The sequence below is a fragment of the Filicampus tigris genome, chromosome 4 (genome assembly GCF_054856515.1).
Source record: "Filicampus tigris isolate MCC_2025a chromosome 4, RoL_Ftig_1.0, whole genome shotgun sequence".
NCBI classification, from domain to species: domain Eukaryota; kingdom Metazoa; phylum Chordata; class Actinopteri; order Syngnathiformes; family Syngnathidae; genus Filicampus; species Filicampus tigris.
This window is the reverse complement of record NC_141220.1, coordinates 6,264,530-6,283,798: the sequence shown is the minus strand read 5'-3', so window position 1 is coordinate 6,283,798 and position 19,269 is coordinate 6,264,530. Positions and strand designations below refer to the sequence as shown.

Here is a 19,269-nt window from a genome sequence, read left to right as displayed (position 1 = left end):
TATGACAGGAGAAGGCGTTGCTGCTTAAAATGAATCACTAAATTAAAGGCCTTGGTGTCAGATAAGAAGTGTTTTGAACAGAAGCTGTGCCAAGGGTTCTTCATCAGTCAGTGACATCATCAAAGTCCCCCCCACCCCCACCCCACTAATTGCTTCCCTCTGTTGCTGCTGCTCTCGGGGTCTCCCTGTTAGCGAATGCTAGTGTACCACAAAACACATGCACATGCTCACATGCCATCCAGGTTTCATATTTCCTGCCTTAGGCTTCAGAGCAATGGCCACACCCAATCCCACAATGCACCACTCCACACTCAGCCCACATCCTCTGTTAACATCCTCCCCATGTGACGACGTTGGCCCGTCTCGCTCTGCACGTAAAGGTAGAGAAATGATGTATGTTGTAAGAGAGATTCACAAACAAGTGACAGTGACACAAGTTTCAATGCAGTGAGAGGTCAGCGTGGTGTGACATCCAGCATGTGTGTGTCAGCTGCATTCCTCTGTTGTGTGTGCTTCGCTTCCAGTAACTGTGGGAGACGTGAAATATGCAAGACGGTTTACCTGGCTTGCCAGTGCAGTCAGACATTATTGTCATTAGGTTGGTATGTCTATAATTTGAAGAAAAAAAAAGTTTGACCTGAAAATTGGAGCACAACACAATAATACAGACACCGTATATTCATATTTAAAGCGGAAGTCAAGCCAAACATATTTTTTTCAAGAATATGTTCTATGCAATTAGTTGAAACAGGGCATTCTGATAAATATTGTGTTTGTGGAATAAGTGTTAATCCACTCGTTTTTAGCCATCTCTGGTGGCGGCCATTTTGCAATCTGTCGAGTGAAAATGACATCACAACTGCTCACAACGACCAATCACGGCTGACCTGTTTTCTGAATCTGAGCCGTGATTGGTCGCTGTGAGTGGTTGTGATGTCATTTTCAGTCAACAGAAGACAAAATGGCCGCCCCCAGAGATGGCTTAAAACGAGTGCATTTTGCTGTGTAACTCATATTTCACAAATGCAAAATTAATCAGAATGCTGTGTTTCAACTAGTGGGCCTGCAGGGAACATATTCTTGAAAAAAATATGTTTGGGTTGACTTCCGCTTTAACAGAATTTCCTTATGCTGAGAGAGAATGATATCAAGTTGTGTAAGTTTGTGTGGTACCAGCATAAGTCATAGCTACAGTACTTAAAGTGGAAGTCAACCCAAACATATTTTTTTCAAGAATATGTTCTATGCAGGCCCACTAGTCTAAACACGGCATTCTGATTAATATTGCGTTTGTGGAATATGAGAAATCCACCCGTTTATGTTCATCCCATTTTGTCATTTCTGTCGACTGAAGACGACATCGAAGTCGGGGCTCTGTTAACGACCAATCATGGTTCAGCTTCAGACAACAGGTGAGCTGTGATTTGTCGTTACCTGAGTCCTGAGCAACTGTGATGTCATTTTTAGTCGACAGAGGTGGCAAGATGGCGCCCCCCTGAGATGAATAAAAACTGGAGGATTTCTCAAATTCCACAACCACAATATTCATCAGAATGCCGTATTTCAACTAGTGGACCCGCAGAGAACTTATCCAGAATATGTATAGTAAAAAAATAATAATAAAAAATAACTAAAAAGTTTGGGTTGACTTCCTCCTTACCTGATTTTAACAAAACATTTTGAAGGGGTACAACATTGGCCAAGGAAGAAAGTACCACTTTGTAATTCACATTTTGGATTGTTGCAATTCACAACAAGGGCATTTCTTTATTTTTCCACTTGTCAGGTTTGGTTTGTGTGATTGCCGGTCATGCACTTGGTTTGGTCAAGTGTGAATGAGCTCTGATGTGAAGCAGATACATTTATAACAAGCTACAGCTTTATTGCAAATGCTAAATTTCAGGAACGCAGGAACTTGCATTCACACAGCATGTTGTTTGGCACAAATCAATTATGTTCAATTGTTACGGTTTTTATGATAATTGATAAATCAATAATAATTGATTATTCAAACTTGAAATCATGGTTAAATTTCAATGTATTTATTTTATTTATTCAATTAATGGCCCAACCGGTATATACACAAGAGGGGGAAATCTGCAAGATCAACAAAGCTTGCAACTGTTTAAAAAAAACATACTAAGGATGAGACATTTACAGAGGCTGAATAAGGAAGTAAATTATGCTAGAGCCCTTAATTATGTTTTACAGTACAATTAAATTTCTCTCTTTCTTTGTTGTTGTTGTTGTTGTATAGTTCTAGAGATCTGACTACAAATGGAGTTACAAAGTTCAATAAGTCGGACAATGATGGTACAGCACTCTGGTTTAAGTCTTTTTTTTTTTTTTTTTTTTTTTTTTACTGGCGAGGGGGTACTTGGCTGAAAAAAATATTTCACAGTGGGTACATTAATGAAAAAGGTTGAGAACCACAGGTCTAAATTATGTGTTACCCGTCTCTAACTTTCACATACGTTGTAAGCACTAGTTATCAGGCGCAGCACATGGATAGAAACCAAACAGGTAAAACAACTTCAGTTTGTGTTCAGATTTTTAGCAAACCTTTTTTTTTCTTGTCAAAAGACAGCATACTGTATGTCATGTTAAAAAATGAAAAATGAATGACCCATCTTAGTCAGGTCACTTCACAATCCAAACTTCAGTGACTGATGAATGATAACTCACAGTCTCTGAGCATTTGCATGACATTTCCATGTCCGTGAAAGCAATAGGAACAAGCAACTGTTGGTTCATTCAAAGAGGAACCCAAATGTATGCAGGCTCACAATTGCAAAAGAACTGGTGAACCATTATAACATTATCATGCAATGGTAAACATATGGGAAATGTTTTCAGTGTTTTAATTCAGAGCAAGAAACATGTCGGGATTGACAAACTGAGGAGAAGAGTGTTTGAGGTAGTGTGTGTTTAGGAGGTTGATCATGAGATTTCTGAAACGTAACAAAAGTTTAACACGAGGGTTCAAAGATTTCATCTGTCTCCATTTTACATTCATATATCCATAACAAAAAATAATTCATCTGTAATGATTATTGCTCTCAAATGAAAACACAAGTTTTCATCCTGAGTGGGTGTCTCTTTTGTCCCGGCCAATTCCTCTTATTGACTTTCATAAAAGCAAGAGAATGTGGAACGCTGTGCGTGCGTGTGCATGCGTGTGCATGCGTGTGTGTATTAGTCTATGTACAATGTGTGTATTCTATTTCAGACCTCACTGTGTCTGTGTGGGTGCGTGTGGCATACAAAAGACCTGTAATGCTCGCTCGGTGGTTTGGAACTGTTTGCCACTAACATATTTTTCTCCACCTGCTGCTGTCACCCCTGGCACACACACAAACCTTAACAAATACGCACACAAACACAGAAAAGTTAACCTAGCACCCCTCAATTTGTTTTTACCCCGAGAAATTAATTGTGCCATGCCAGACGAGGAAAAAAGTCCATGCAGTACTCATAAATTTAAACATCTTTTCAACTTGCACAGTCCATGGAACTTAAAGCGGAAGTCAACGCAAACATATTTTTTTCAAGAATATGTTATATGCAAGCCCACTAGTTGAAACAGAGCATTCTGATAAATATTGCGTTTGTGGAATAAGTGTTAATCCACTCGTTTTTAGCCATCTCTCGGGGCAGCCATTTTGTCTTCTGTCGACTGAAAATGACATCACAACTGCTCACAGTGACCAATCACGGCTCAGATTCAGAAAACAGGTCAGCCGTGATTGGTCGCTGTCAGCAGTTGTGATGTCATTTTCAGTCGACAGAAGACAAAATGGCTGCCCCTCCAGAGATGGCTAAAAACAAGTGCGTTTTTCTACTTAACTTGTATTCCACAAACGCAAAATTAATCAGAATGCCGTGTTTCCACTAGTGGGCCTGCTGGGAACATATTCTTGAAAAAAATGTGCTTGGGTTGACTTGGATCTTAACTTTGAATTTAAAACTTTAGTTTATAGAATATAGAGAACGGCCCCAGTAGCAGATCCTCATGACCAGTGTAATTATTCCCCCAAACATCGGAAATGACGTGACATCAGCCCAGTGTTGGTGTCATGTTCATGTAGCTGACTGAAAGGGTAGCAGCGTGTGTGTGAATCAGGAATGAGTAATGAGAAAAGTACTTGGGTCACTTTCTTCAATGTCCTGGCGTGTGTGACTCACTTGACACAAGAATTTATTTACATTGATGGAACACAACTTTAACTATGAGTCAAGGGCACAATACAGAATAAACGCAAAGATTATCGACAAGGTTGTGTGATGAAAATGTGTAAATGTGTTGGGAGTACATTCTGTGTCACTCCTTTTGGCAGAATTGGGAAACAAAGATGCCTATTGTGTTATCACGGCTCGTGGGCGTTATTTCGTCTCCTATGGGCAGTTGTTAGATGCTGACTGGATGGCTCGCATGCGACTGAACGAGAGATGACGTGCCAACTTTTCACTCTACATCTGTGTCACACGCTGTCCGCCAGTGCTCACTGTCTCACGCACGCAGTCGCGCAAACAAACACACACCAGTCCCGTCCCAAGACCTCAGACTTATGGAGGGCGCATGAAATGCATTTAATTGGAATACTCTATCGATAGAATTTACTTTTCTCCATTTGATGCTACCATAATCTCTATCCCTGTCAAGTTTTACCATAGACAACATTTAGAGTACATATACATAGATGCCATCTTGAGGATGTCAATGGCGCAGCCATGTTGGATTTGGCAAAGTGAAGCCATTTGTGAAGATGCCTTGTTCACTTGCTCCTTGGAGCTGTATCATCAAGCCGGAACTTGTTGGATTAATTGTGAAACTTTGCTTTTGATTGTATTATGTCATTCTAACAACATTTTATGACTATTATTTGCCGATTTTATGGCTAATGCTATGGTCACATTCAATGTGGGTGATGCGCTAACATCGCATACCCATTTCAGCAGAAATAAAAAGAAAAAAAAGGAAAAGATTATCTATCTTCACTTTAGATGTCCAAAGGGTTTGTTGCTCCCATGGTTCCTTTTATGAAATGAGTTCAACTAGCTCTTTAGTTTTTGACCCAAATGTAATATGTCCCTCCTCACTTGCAATACTGTGATTGTGCCAGGGACAGTCCAAACCAGGGTTGTCCAAAATGTTTTCAGAGGGCCAGATTTGGTGAGGTGAAAATGTGTGTGGGGCCCACCATTCAGCTTCCAATTGCTTAAATTGTTCACTGCATTTGTTACCAGTCACCCAGTCGTAGTTTGCATGTTTTGTCTGGTAGTAACTCTTGACTATTGACTATTGACTTCCTTGAAAACAGCCAAAATCACGTAGCGAACTCGGCAGACACACTTGTTTTGTATTTCAGTAAAAAAATGGGCCGATTTCCACTTGCCCTGGAAGCAACGGCCCTCTCTGTCAGCTTTCTTTTCCTTCACTACAGTCTCGATTTTAGAAATGGGCTGGAAAGGGTCAAGCAGCAATGGGTTCACTTTGACACCTAACACGACTTTGAGAGTGGTGTGTTCGGAGAGGCAGAGCGCGCTCGGAACCTTGTATTTCCGAAAGCACCTGAGAGGGCAGCCGCAGGTCTGCTGCCATCTGGTGGTCAAATATAAAACGTTTTTTGTTTTTTAACGTGAATTTTGAACTGCGGTTAACACTACGCCACATTCGGCCCCCAGGCCGGACTTTGGACATGATCTAAACGCATAATGGGGCGATCGTTGTGATATTTTTAGATGTTGATGTGGGCATAAGTAGGGATACTCACATATTGTACATTTTGGTTATGAATGATTGCAGTTTTCTGACATATAAAGTGACAAAATATTTTTATTTTATGCTGTCCCTTGTACCTATCTACCGCAGTGTCCTCTGCTTTTGTTATTAACAAATACACAGAGCTGGGCAGTCCGTCCCGGGGGCGGAACAGCCTGTCACTCCATCTCGAACTGATGCCCGTTTTGGGGACGGAGGACAGGAGGCAACAAGTTTTAAGAAAGGGACAGACTAAGCAAGGGCGGAGGTGGATTTTAGTCCAGCCCGCTAATTGTCCGTCATGCGTGACGTGGTCGCGAGGCGGTCAAAATTCATCACAACCTCCTCTGCGAAATGAATAAACGACAAAAATTGCCTCCGAACACTTCAAACCAGTTACCCAACTGCGCAAGAGATTTTTCAACACGAGATACAGTGCGACTTCTACTGGTACGACAAGTGATGAGACTCAGTAGCAAGAGCAGCGTCAGAGCCAGCACACCGGCAAGTGATGCCAGCATGTCGCTTGACTGTCCGCTGCTGGAGGAGTGCGTAGCTTCAGTTGTGCTAAAGCTAATGCAAACATTCGGAATGAAATCATTCCGAATGACAAAAAAGTCTCCATGTAAACCCGGCTATAATAAACAATGACCGCTGTTCAATAAAACAGTTACATTACAACTCTCGACTCGCTCACTTCGTCTCCTTACACACATATAACGTGTGCTGGCAAGCGGCTCGTCAAACCGTTAACCCAGAAGTGGGTGCCCATAAGGTAAGCGGATTTGAATAGTAAATTAGCCAGCTAATGAGCTTTAAACAAACCTCTGCCGCTAGCAACCGCTTTAAAAAGACGAGGACAAACGGGGTCAGAGGACGATAATTTTTATGAATAAGGACTGAGGGATGCGGCCGGAAGGGTGCCACGGTCGCGGACGGAGAATGGACCGGCAAAAAAGGGTAAAAAAAACTTGGAGATTCAATTTGAAATATGTGCGGGGCTCTTGTATGCCAACACAGACATATTCGTCACGTATGACGAGTATTCAAGTAGTTTGAGTCCCCTGGAATTTCTTCTGGCTCAAATAGCAGTTTATTTGTTGTGTAGACAATCAGGTCAGCTGCAGCAACACTAGTTCATGCTAGTCATGACGGTGGCACATGGTGAGAAGGACAACTTCAAATTATTCCGTAGTTTACCAAAGATTACATGTATGTCAATGTCTTCTTACACTTTTATTTTGAAGTTGTTCCCGGCAGCCTGTGGTGGCGTTGCAGCTGTCACAACTGCTCAGGGCTCAGGTAACGTCCAATCATGGTTCAGCTCCAGGAAACAGGTGAGCCGTGATTGGTCGTTATCTGAGCCCTGAGCAACTTCGATGTCATCTTCAGTTGACAGAAGTGACAAAATGGCCGCCCCCAGAGATGGCTAAAAGTGGATGCATTTTGCTGCTTAACTCATATTCCACAAATGCAATATTAATCACAATGCCATATTTCAACCAGTGGGCCTGCATAGTACATATTCTGGAAAATAATGTGTTTTTCATGACTTCCGCTTTAAATAAATCATTTTAAAATGAAGACCTGGTATTCCTGAGCACTGGGTAGCATGCTAGTAACAGCATATCACGTCCTGTACAGTACACTGACCTTCGCCTGATCAAACCAATGCGTTCAGGAGTAACCAAATAACCGAGCTCTTCCATTTGTTGAGGAGGTGGCTGAATTTTACGCTACATTTTGCTGTATTCCCTTTCCCTTTTCTGAGTATCTGTGCATGTGTGTGCGGTGTTTGTACTGTGTGTCTGTATGAGGGGAAAATATGCAGAAACGGTCCAACCACAGACTTCCTCTGAGAACCATGTCAACCCCCACATCCATTTGCTAGTACACACACACACACACACACACGCACACATGCACACACACCCACACACACGCACACACACATATTTTCCTTGTCAAGCAAAATGAAGTATCTTTTTAAAGTACAATTCTGCTCCAATGAGGTGGAAGCCATCTCTCACTTTCTACAACACTTTTTTCCCAACTCACCTTGCACAAACACGCACAACTAACTGGAATAAACAGATAAATCCGCAGCCTGCCGGGGTGCGGTCCCCCTACATCCTCTGTCCAGTGTGAGTAGCTGTGGTACAAAAGGTCCCTGTATGAGCTCCTCTAAAAATACCTTGAGTAAAATACTGGAGTTTGGAGCTGCCCAATGTCTAAAAAAATAACAGCATGTACTGTACATATGTTATGGAAGAAGTGTTTTGATTTTGGTGATTAATTCCCAAATTCTTGTTTCCTTCGATCGCAATGTACGCCACAGAAAACGGAGTGAAGTAGTCAAAAATAAATGCTTAATATGCTACACTACAACTTGTGCATTTTTGTGCATTTATTTGCATAACTCGTCAACAATGCCAATCACAAATGCACAAACACGAGCTACATACTGTGCTGTTAGCGAACCTAATCAGCTATGCATCCAACAACTCAATGTTGCTCTGTTTGCGTTTTGGCTTTCACACACAACAGTGCGTGGACTCCAACCACCACTTGAAAGTGGCAAATCTTCTCCCCACCTAGCTGCCAAATCACATGGGGAGAAGCTCTCACACCGAGAGCGCTTATTAACTGAAAAAAATACTTTTGCTCAGACATGTTTTAAGAAATAATCAGATGAAAAAAGCTTTACTTGTTTTAACATCACACATACTGGGTGGTGAAGTACTCCAGAGTGAAGTACTTCAATTATTTGTACTGTACATGAGCAATTAAAAAGTCAATGTTACATAATATGTCCCTTTTAAATTACATTCTTTTTCTGATTCTCTTTCCATTAAATTCTACAGTAAGTATTGTTTCGAAATCTGAGCAAATGGTGTTGATTTTGTTCATCTTTGAAATTTGTGCTGTATTTACTTGCCCTGAATATTTTGACATTCAGGCATTCGGACATCCAGAAATCAAACAAGATAGAAAAAATATACATAAAGTAACGCTCAAGCTTCAACTTGAATGAAAAGGTAATTTAGGAAAAAGATTGGGGGGGGGATAATTTTCACTTTGACTGTGCCCTATATGTACAATAAGGCTTTAAATGCTTTGAGGTTGAAATCAGTATTCCTGGTATTCCTTAGAAAAACACCACAAAGTCATAGAAACCACTATGTGAAAAGGTTACTCGTAATAACATTGACCTTGAAAACATACCAAAATAGAAAATAATGTGTTCTGTATTTTTTTTCTTTTCTCTAACAGACTGTCGATATCAAGTCCAGTGCAAACACTATTTTCCTGTGTGCCCTATTTTCGTGCCCAGCGCAAGTCTAGCGCAAAGCGTGGTCTAACTGCGCATGGGTGGAGTTTCCTTTCTTCTGATATTTTCGCTGATGCGTGCATTTAGGGTCGGGCATTTGCGCCATAGTTGGCTTGAACACATCCAACTTGCTTCCCGGCCAATGGAAGCTACTCCTTCCATTCCTTTTAAATTCAGCACAGGAGAGGTGCATACATGGTGGAAGCAGAAACTGACCCGCTGGAGTCCATGCAGGATATCAACATGTGCTAAGTACATTTATAAAGAACTGCAAGCAGACCTCCACGGGTGGATGATGTAAAGTTGGCCAGAGTGAGCAGAGATCACCACTATGAAGTGGGCACTTGGAGACCGCCAACTACCCCAATAATTTGTGTCCTATGCGACACCCCCGCCCCCACCCAACAGCTGTGCCGCTGTCAGGGTGGTGATCTTAAAAATAAAATAATGATTAGAATAATAATAATGTATGTAAAGAATTGATTTATACAGTTATTCAGAGAGTTTCTTGCACTCTGTTGTCATATCTATTAGATCAAAGTCATGTTACGCAACCTGTGCCACTACTTAGACCTGCTTTCATCAGGGTTAATGTTCAGTCTACCTTTCAGCCACCAAATTGTCAGGTATACCGGACGCGGATAAAAGAAAATCCCCTCAGTCAGCCCGGTGCAGCGTGGTCCGTCAAATTTGCAAACATGCTAAACGAGGTTTGCGCCGGCACGGAAATGAGGTGCACCAGTTTTTATGCCTGGAAAATTAAATACAGCCCCATATGTTGCACTTATACATGACTGGCTCACTCAGTCCATCTCTGGCATTTGGAAAATGTTGACATTATTTTTTGGGGCAATGGTACATAACCCATATCATGTTCAGTGTGATCTACATGTCCTATTTTGTTGTTATATTGATATAATAGTGAAAGATGTATGAGATGTTTTGCTTCTATGTTTCCTCAGGTCCATTTAAAGGCTCCAATGATCTTGAACGGAGTGTGTGTGATTTGGAGAGGCTGGATTGACCTACAGAGGCTGGATGGGATGGGATTCCTGGAATATGATGATGAGAGGGCACAGGTAGCATAGCACATATTATACTAAAATAGCATAAAAGCTAAACTCACATGCAACACATTATTCCTTGCTACTGTATCTCACTTGTGTTTCCTATCAAATAACTGGTTTGAAACTTGCTCAGTCCCTGGAGCCTTTACAGTAGTCTGACGTTCTGCTTGCGCGTGTGTAGCATGAGGACGCTTTGGCTCAGGCTGCATTTGAGGAGGCTCGACGCAGAACCAGAGACTTTGAAGAGCGAGAGCGATCACACAGAGAGGACCTAGAGGTGAGAAAGTGAGAGATATAACATTCAGAAATGCTTGGACGGTGTAACTTTAACAGAATTTGTGTGCATTTCTTTCTGCAAGTTGTACATTTGGGAAATAAGGAAGGCAACATTAATGGCATTTGGAAATGTTAAATCGAGGAATCAAATAAAAACATCAATTGTGATAATAAGTAATAGTACATATAGAGCGAGTAAATTAAATCATTTTCCTTGGGGTAATGATTGATAACAACATTTGCTGAAAACCTCACATACAACATATACAATCCAAACTTTCAAGAAGCATTTCTGTCCTGGCAAAATCACTCCACATTCTGTACTGTTAGTTACTGTTACCATATTTAAATTACTGTACACTAGTCTTGCGATTGGCAGGCAACCAGTTCAGGTGACTCCAGCACCCCTGTAACCCTTCTGTGAGGACGTTTCAAATAATGGATGGTTGGATGTTCACAAGTCTGGGGAAACACTTGTACATATTGCCAAAAAAAAAGCAATGAGAATCATCCTTAATGTCGAATTTCTTCACCACATAAACCAGTTGTGTCTCCAATCCAAAGTCTTAAAATTTGCTGATCGTGTAGAATTTAACACTGCACAATTCATTTTTAAAGCACGAACACTTTTCACCAGTAACTCTCAAAGGTATCAAGCTTATTCACTGTGACGCTGAAGGTGAGTAAACGACAACAGCAAGAGCCAGACGCTCATTCCAAGCAGTAGCACTCCTGTCTGTGTCATCCGAGGAGGATGTAGTCAAGACAAAGACCTTGTGTTGAGATGTAAATAAACTTTTGTCAGTACTGTACACGAATGTGGAGGGCCCTATGACTGGGTTTGCCTTGGGCCCCTAAATGACTAAATTACAGTTACATAGTTGATTATCACTGGCTGATTGTGTTTTTTGTCTCAAAAGGGGTCACAAAAGCCTCAAAAGGGAAAGCAGAGGTTACTTCACTTTGTGCCTTTTCAAAGATAGAATGTATTTTGGGTTTGCGTTGCCGTAAGTTTTGTTGGTATGTCAAATATTCCTCCATCCTGCAGCTGTACCCATGAGAAACATTTGTATTTACTCCATGCAAACTCACTTCACTATCAAGACTTTGGTGAAATCAACGGAAAGTTGATGTCCTACAAATGAACCCTGAATTGTTGTTTTTTTTAGGACCCTGTGGTTTCTAAAATCTGGGACTGACGACAGACAGACATCCAGCAGAAAACAACAGGGTCTGTGTTCTTCATTTCTCACATTTATCACACTGTCATGCACTAAACCACCCTGTTTGTGTGTGTGTGGGTGTGGGTGTGCATAAGTGCGTGTGCATGTGTGTGTCCTTCTCCATTACTTTTTGCTGTGTTTTTATGATTGTTTTTGTGGAATGGCTCTTTGTGCGCTTGACACGATGTATGCCTGTCAATGTGTGTGCATTTTAATTGATGTAATATATCTGTGGCTGTGCGAAAGGCCACTCTACCACACAATAACCACATCATGCTCTATTTGCTTATAATGTATTTGTTTAATAGCATACTAGATTCGAGACTGTAGCTACTACAAGGGATATGCGGGCATGTGCACACACTGCACAGACATTTTGGGGCGGCAGGTGCTCAAGCCCATCTGGGGGCTCAGGTAACGACCAATCACAGCTCAGCTGTTTTCTGAAGCTGAGCCGTGATTGGTCGTTATCTGAGCACTGAGGGTGTGAGATGTTATTTTCAGTGACAAAATGGCCGCCCCCAGAGATGGCTAGAAATGGGTGGATTTTGTTGCTTAACTCATATTCCACACTTGCAATATTAATCAGAATGCTGTGTTTCAACTAGTGGGCCTGCATTGAACATATTCTTAAAAAAATATGTTTGGCTTGACTTTCGCTTTAAGCATTCATTTCTGTTCACACAAATAACACAGTTGATAAGCCTACAATCATGAAAAAAGAAAATAAGACCAACCTTGTTTTTTCAGGTTCTTGTTCTTCTTAAATGCCTTGTTAAAATACTTTTTTTTTTGCAAATATAAGAACAAAAATAATTCATAAGGGTTTAATTTAAGAGGTGATATCTTGCCATGTCCTATGGTTATTTTGATAATGACCAAAATCACTTAAGTTCTTCCATCAACAGCTATATGGCATGTGCTCCCAAAAACAGTGCTTTCAGGCATTCCATGTTTTCTCTTCTGTTCTAATATCTTTGACTATTTGCAAAGAAAGTGAACTGAAGCTGCAGAGATGTACCAATTACTGTAAATACCGTAAGCTCAAATGGCAAAGGCGTGGCACAGCGAGGGCCGCAATTCTCACAAGAACTCACATAAATACCTGTGTAATCTTAAAGCACTGGGGGGGTAACTGATGACAGAGAGGGTATTATTTTTTTAGTTTTTCAAATATTGATGAATGAAGAAAAAATGGTCTCAGGCTAAAGGGCTGGTTCTAGAGCACCTTTAGGGGGTCTATCTGTGCACATGCCTGCCTCCATCCATCCGTTTTCTGTAGCACTTGGACTGTTAGGGTCACCTTAGACCTGGAGTCTTCCCCAGCTGACTTTAAGCGGCGTACAGTACACTAGTCACCAGTCAATCGCAGGGCACAAATACACAATCATTAAGACACGTTAAAATGTGTACTCGGACTCATCAAGACCCAACCAAAGTGGCTTCTCGTGTTCCTACAGAAACTAAAAAGGACAGAAAGGAAGGCACTCAGCAGACAGAGATCAGATGAGCAAAGTACAAAGAGAGAAAGTCAGGCATTTTTTTTTTGAAGGACACTCACCATCTAACTGATCTCAAATTTCATCCCTGGGGCACAGTGAAGAAGAAAACTCCTACTGATCTCTCACTGAATCAATAGAATTGCCATTTCTTACCCTGAATAAGACATAGACAGGCCTTATATCTGCCAGCAAAATTGTTTTGATGCGCATTTGGACTCTGAAATTAGTGGGTGTGACCTGTGCTAGGCTGTATTACGTTCCCATCATTTTCAAAATGTTCTAAGTAACTGGTTATTTTTGGAGAAGCATCATGGATGTAACATTTTCATTTGTGCATGTTTGTTTGATTTAAAAACTAACGAAACCAATTTCCGGGGACCACCGTTTTTTGTTTGGTAACAGTTGCTTAATTCCCACATCCACTCAATGCAAAATTAGACACATGTAAAAGTTGCCTAACTTATTTACTGTAAGATTAATTCAAGTTTAAATAAATTCATAAATGAATCAGTGTCAATCAATCAAGCTTACCGCGAGCCTGAACTGGGTGAGAAAACTAGAGCAAATCAATGGATGGATAAAGGATATATTACGGTATATTCATTTTGGAAGAATCTCACTGGCTTACGGTACCCTAGACTTCTACATTACAATGCACACAGTTAATACATATGACGCAAAATATTTTGTGGTTTATTTTTTTTGTAATTATTGTTGAATAATTAATTAACTTCCCTAAACTGGCAGCTGTAGGCAACAATTCACTAAAACACAATTTAATTCATTCAAAGGCATCCAAAAGCAGGGCTTTGCCACTTATTCAAGGTCAAAAGTTATCTGTAAAAATGATGGATGGATGCAATGGATTGATAAACGCATGCGTGTGCGCACACACACACATTGCAGAAAGTATTTGGTGGGAAATGATAATCTGGGCCAGAAAGCATTAATATGTCATTAGTATTGATCGACATCAGCCCCCTGCTTCGTCTCACATTCATACTGTATTGTTCAATTGGACGCATGCACAAACTTGCAGACACAGCAAAGCTGCTGCACAACTACACACACTCTCTCTCTCTCACACACATGCACAAGCACACTCCTCTAGTATTGAGTTGTGGTTAAGCGGCCAACACTGGACTAGCAGGCTTCAATTTGTGTGTGGATCAATAAAGAAAGCTCTCCTGCCCTTATGATTAGAGTGCTCCCTCCTGCAAAGAGAAACACCACACAGTGAAACAGCATAAACAGCAAAAAAGTATTTGTATCACAAACAACTCCGTCATTTAGAGAAGACAAAACTGATAGCGCGGCCATTATTTTGGACCTAATAAGGATGAGATGGTCAGTCCAGTCTGAAGTGCTTCATCCACACATGGCAAGTGCAGAGAGGAGTGATTCTGATTCTGGCAAATAAAGCCTGTATTGCGCTTTTTTGTGTGTGTGTGTTTTTTTGTTTTTTTGTGGTTGGTTTAAGATAAGACAGACAGAATGAAATGGACTCCACCGTGCCTCTATTTCTGACAAGTGCTTTTCTTGTACCGACTGATCGTCAAGTCAGTCAGGCTGGCGGGGGGTAAAAGTGTGTCATGACATACTGTATTAGCTTAAGCATGCGACTGTGTGATATTTTGCTATTATGGCGAGTCACAAATGGCATTCCAGTTGAACTTGTGACCCCCGTGTACTATCTCTGTCTGCATTTTGCTCTGCTACCTGCTTCTCAACTTGTGCCCAGGTTCTCACCTTCTCGTCCCCCTCCCTCTCCAATTCTCTCAGCTATCACAAGTGTAAACACATAACCACAAGTATTTTTACAGCATGGGCAGGCCGTGCCCCACGCTCGTTGTCATCAAATACTTTGAAAGTTATGCCAATCACTGCTGATGACCTAATGACAGCATGCGAGCGTGTGTGTGTGTGTGTGTGTGTGTGTGTGTGTGTGCGTGTGTGTGTGTGTGTGTGTGTGTGTGCGCTTATGCTTGTGCGCCTGTGTTTTTATCAGTGCCAGACATCCTGCTGCTAAGTCTATCAGAGATACAAACTTGTCAACAGCACAGAAGTGCCTTTAAAAAGCTCTCTGGTAACCTCTAGTGGTGCTGACCGGTACTGCTTCATTTTTTTACCAATTGCGCAGCCATGCAATGTGTTTAAATTGTAGACATTACATTATGGGATTTCTCGTCACAATTACATTTTCAAACCTTTAAATTGTGTGCAATTGAATAGTCCATAAAGTGGATTCATGCTTTGTGACGGGCATAACATTTCCCATTATGCTTAAAACTAATTGTTAGGTTTTAAGTTTAAAGGCTGAGTCGTGTTGATCAATAAATTTATTTAGTGTCTCTGTTAAACACTTTGATAGAAACGTGTTACGAGCACTAATTAATATTTTTATTTGTAGATATAAAATATATTGAGTAAATAAACTATATGCATAGTAGCTCCGCATGTTTTTCTCAAGATAAATGCAAAAACAAACTTTGAGTTTGTGTGATATATATTGATATTTGAAATCTTGTACTTAATACATCGCCTCCCTCGACATACTTCACATCCTGCTTTTGGTCCTAACCTGTCAAATCATCATCCACTCATCACACTCACCTACTTTGTCGAATATTTCCTCTGATATCTGTTATCCTTCCATCTCTCTCCCCAGTCCAGACGACAGCAGGATCCCAGTGCCGGCTTCAACATGGCCAGTGCTGATGCGGACACAAGATGTGCTGAGGAAGACGTCAAGTGGAGGGAAAATGAAGAGCAGGAGACTCAGGCTGATATTCTTTCAATACAATTAGCTAAAATGAAATTATATTACAGCGTTTTCTTTTTTTACGAAACAGTTATTTTATCTAGGCATTGAATTTAAAGTTAACCATGTAGACAAAATGAATAATAACACACCTGAGTTTGATCGCATTTTGTGATAAATGTCAGAGTAAAAAAGTGTTGAAGATCAAGTCATGCAAAATCTTGCCTCTGGTTTTAATAGCTTATTACACATACCGAAAATATGTTTATGATCAAGAATAAACGTGAGAGAAGATGACAGAGGCAAACAGAAGGATCCTCAAATCGAAAATGAATCAGCAGTGATGATCCCTTAAAGAAGAAGTCAACCCAAACATATAATTTTTCCACAATATGTTCTGTGGAGGCCAACTAGTTGAAACAAGGCATTCTGATTAATATTGCGTTTGTGCAATATGAGTTGAGCAGAAATATCGCACAAACGCAATATTAATCAGAATGCTGTGTTTCAACTAGTGGGCCTGCATAGAACATATTCTTTAAAAAGATACATGTTTGGGTTGACTTCCACTTTAACGTAGTACGTCAGCAACAACAAAAAAACCTGCTGTTCTCTGAGACCAAAGTTCACCTTGCTGGAATGAAAGAGAGGTTGATGTGAGAGAGTGATGCCAAAAGATGAATATTGTTTTCTTATTGGTAGTTTTAACTGTTTCGCAAATGACCACATTGGTGAGATAACCATCTGAATATGTATATCAAGTCAGGTGTAATGTAGCAACAACCAATTAAGGGAAATTATCGGCGGGGGGGGATTTATATCATGTCGTCAAGGTGTGTTTTGCACTATGTGATCCAATCAGTCAAGTTCACATGGATTTTGTTTGCATGGAACTAAACAGAGGGCTACCTATTTTGTTGGCTGCAAATTGGGCACTCTCTTTACAGGGTCCAAATGAGGAATAATTGGGTGACTCAAACTCACATGATGATTGACACACCAAAATAAGACACACATTGATTGATAGTTTGAAAGTAACATCCTTATTTTTATACTTTAAATATATCCATTGGCCAGTCCCCCAGTTATTACTCATTAAGGATTGTAAAAGTGTGAATGCAGTCAAAGAAAACAATTTCCTGTTACGGCACGAGCGTAGTGAAATCTGTTTAATTATCATGTTTATTTTGTGTGTGTGTGTGTAAAAGTCATGATGTTTACTTTTTAGAACCTTGCTCCTTTTCATAGATATTCAGTTTCTTCATCTTGTATCTTTGTTTAGTTCCTACAACAGTAGTGTTTTGTGTCGAACAGGTTGGAATTTGGAATTTATAAAACAGCTAAATATTTTTGTTCCTTAGATTTTCCTCTGCATTTCTTTGTTTCATGTGTTTTATTCTGTGCTTTGAATGTGGAACCAAAGTTCTGGTATTAGGTCACATAAATGTTTTTAAAATATCAAACATGTTTTTTGGTGTATTTTGTTTATCCAAAATCAATGTATTTGTCCAGTGAGACTCCTTCAATGAGAACACCCCAACAACTAACCCTTTAATTTACAAATATGTTTGTACATGTTTGGTCTCTTTGTAAAGAAATTCAAATTACCGTAAATGAAAAAGCTGACCTGCATAGAGGTCTGCATACTGTTGAATGCTGTTGTAGCTCTGCCTACTGCTGACCCTGTAAAATAAAACAAACTTTTTCGCATTTTCTTCACCAGGATCTGTACTCTCCCCTCTATGGAAGCCCATTAAAGAAAACACAGTAAGCATTTTGGGCAGCATAATGTCGTAGCTGTTAACATGTCTTCCTCACAGTTTTGAGGCTCAGGGTCCAAATCTCAGCCATCCTGTGTGGAGTTTGCATTTTGCACTGCACTTGTGTAAGTTTTCCAGTTGACCGTTAACAATGATGGCAACAGCTTCAAGGACACAAGAGCTTCCACGTTCATGACCTTATTTAAGAGAATTGTTTGATTTGTCAGTCACAAGAAGGATTTGTAACAAATGAGTCATGTCCCCAGTTATCAAAATGGGTTATATATAGAGAGAGACAGAGAGAGAGAGATTTAAGTTGTTGTTGTTTAGTTTTTTTCGTCTTGACGATTTTCGTCAAAAGTTTTTATGCCAATTTTTTTTAAAGTGCGGGGGCTGCTTTTTTCACATCTTAGCCTGACTAGTCATTGAAGGAGGGAAGCATTGTCATATTGTTTCCTGGCTTGCTTTTTGACGTTCTGTTGCCACCTAGTGTCTGCAAACGATGACTGATAGTCAACTAAATGCGTATGCACAGCTCTACTCAAATCCACTTCAACCTGTGAAAATATAAAAGAGATTTCCACTATATTTTGGATTTTATTGACATTAAATGTGAATTCCAAATGTGAGGAAAAAAACATCACCTCCTCGAAACTGAAAATATTGCGCAGTTGTTTTTATATTTTTACAGGTTGAAGTGGACAAGAGTAGGAATTTGCATCTGAATTTTGCACGTAGTTTTCAGACGTTTAGCGCCCAAAGTTTTCTTACTCCACAATGCCGCTTTTAGGACAACACTTAGAGTTTGGCAGCTGATACAGCCAATGCTTCAATTTCGGATAGGCAGCTGCACAACAGCCCCTGCAAGTTGGCTTGGAAAATGTTCAAACTTGAAAAATCCAGCACGCCTGCGACCCTTGGATATGAGGTGCAGAAATGGTTGGATGATGCATGGACTTTAAAAAATTTGGAGCAGGGTTAGCTCCAGCGAGGGGACGGGCCCTTCTAAGGTGCGTCATTTTCGGATACGCGGTAACGGGTATCCCCTGAAGGTGGATTTGGGGGAAAAAAGTAGACCTATGTAAAGCTCACCCTTAAAGATTGAAATCTTTTAATAACGACCTAAGAACATTTCAGTTTAGACAATGCCTCTCGGAACGCATTATGTTCATATCTCAAAGAAAGCAAATCTGGCGTGAAAGAAAAGCTGCCCACTTTCTCATTCTCTCGTGAGCCATGGAGAGCTAATCATTTTGATATTTTCAGAGGTTGAAGTGGGCTTAACTTGCGCTGTCCACATACATTTTGGTGCCAATTGATGGCCATTTTAAACATTATGGCGATGTATGTGCCTTGCAAGTGCAATGATTTTTAATTGACAAATCATGTCCGAGATGGAGGGGGCGTGGCCATATTAATATAACATATTAATATTAATATGTAATATAAAAAGGCGGGGTTTGAAAGCAGTTATTTGCTGATTCCTCAAAAATAAATTGATGCATTTGAAATGCAATAATATGTTTTCCTTATCAAAATACATAGAGTTTTTGAGTGAAAAATGGTCCATCCCGGCCGGACGGTCCCT

General features: G+C 40.4%; 1 protein-coding gene across 2 annotated transcripts in view; it reads left to right on the top strand.

The window, feature by feature from the left end:
* cbfb (core-binding factor subunit beta) overlaps positions 1-17,384 on the top strand; it is a 30,001-nt gene extending 12,617 nt beyond the window's left edge. The window contains exons 4-7 of one of the 2 annotated variants that reach the window (XM_086029299.1): positions 10,055-10,171; positions 10,341-10,436; positions 11,605-11,666; positions 15,834-17,384. In XM_086029299.1, coding sequence (XP_085885425.1) covers positions 10,055-10,171; positions 10,341-10,436; positions 11,605-11,634 — 243 coding nt within the window. In that variant the 3' untranslated portion in view covers positions 11,635-11,666; positions 15,834-17,384. Of the gene's footprint in view, positions 1-10,054; positions 10,172-10,340; positions 10,437-11,604; positions 11,667-15,828 lie in introns of both variants that reach the window. The other variant, XM_086029298.1, reaches the window with a different exon arrangement.
* The last annotated feature ends 1,885 nt before the right edge of the window (positions 17,385-19,269 follow it).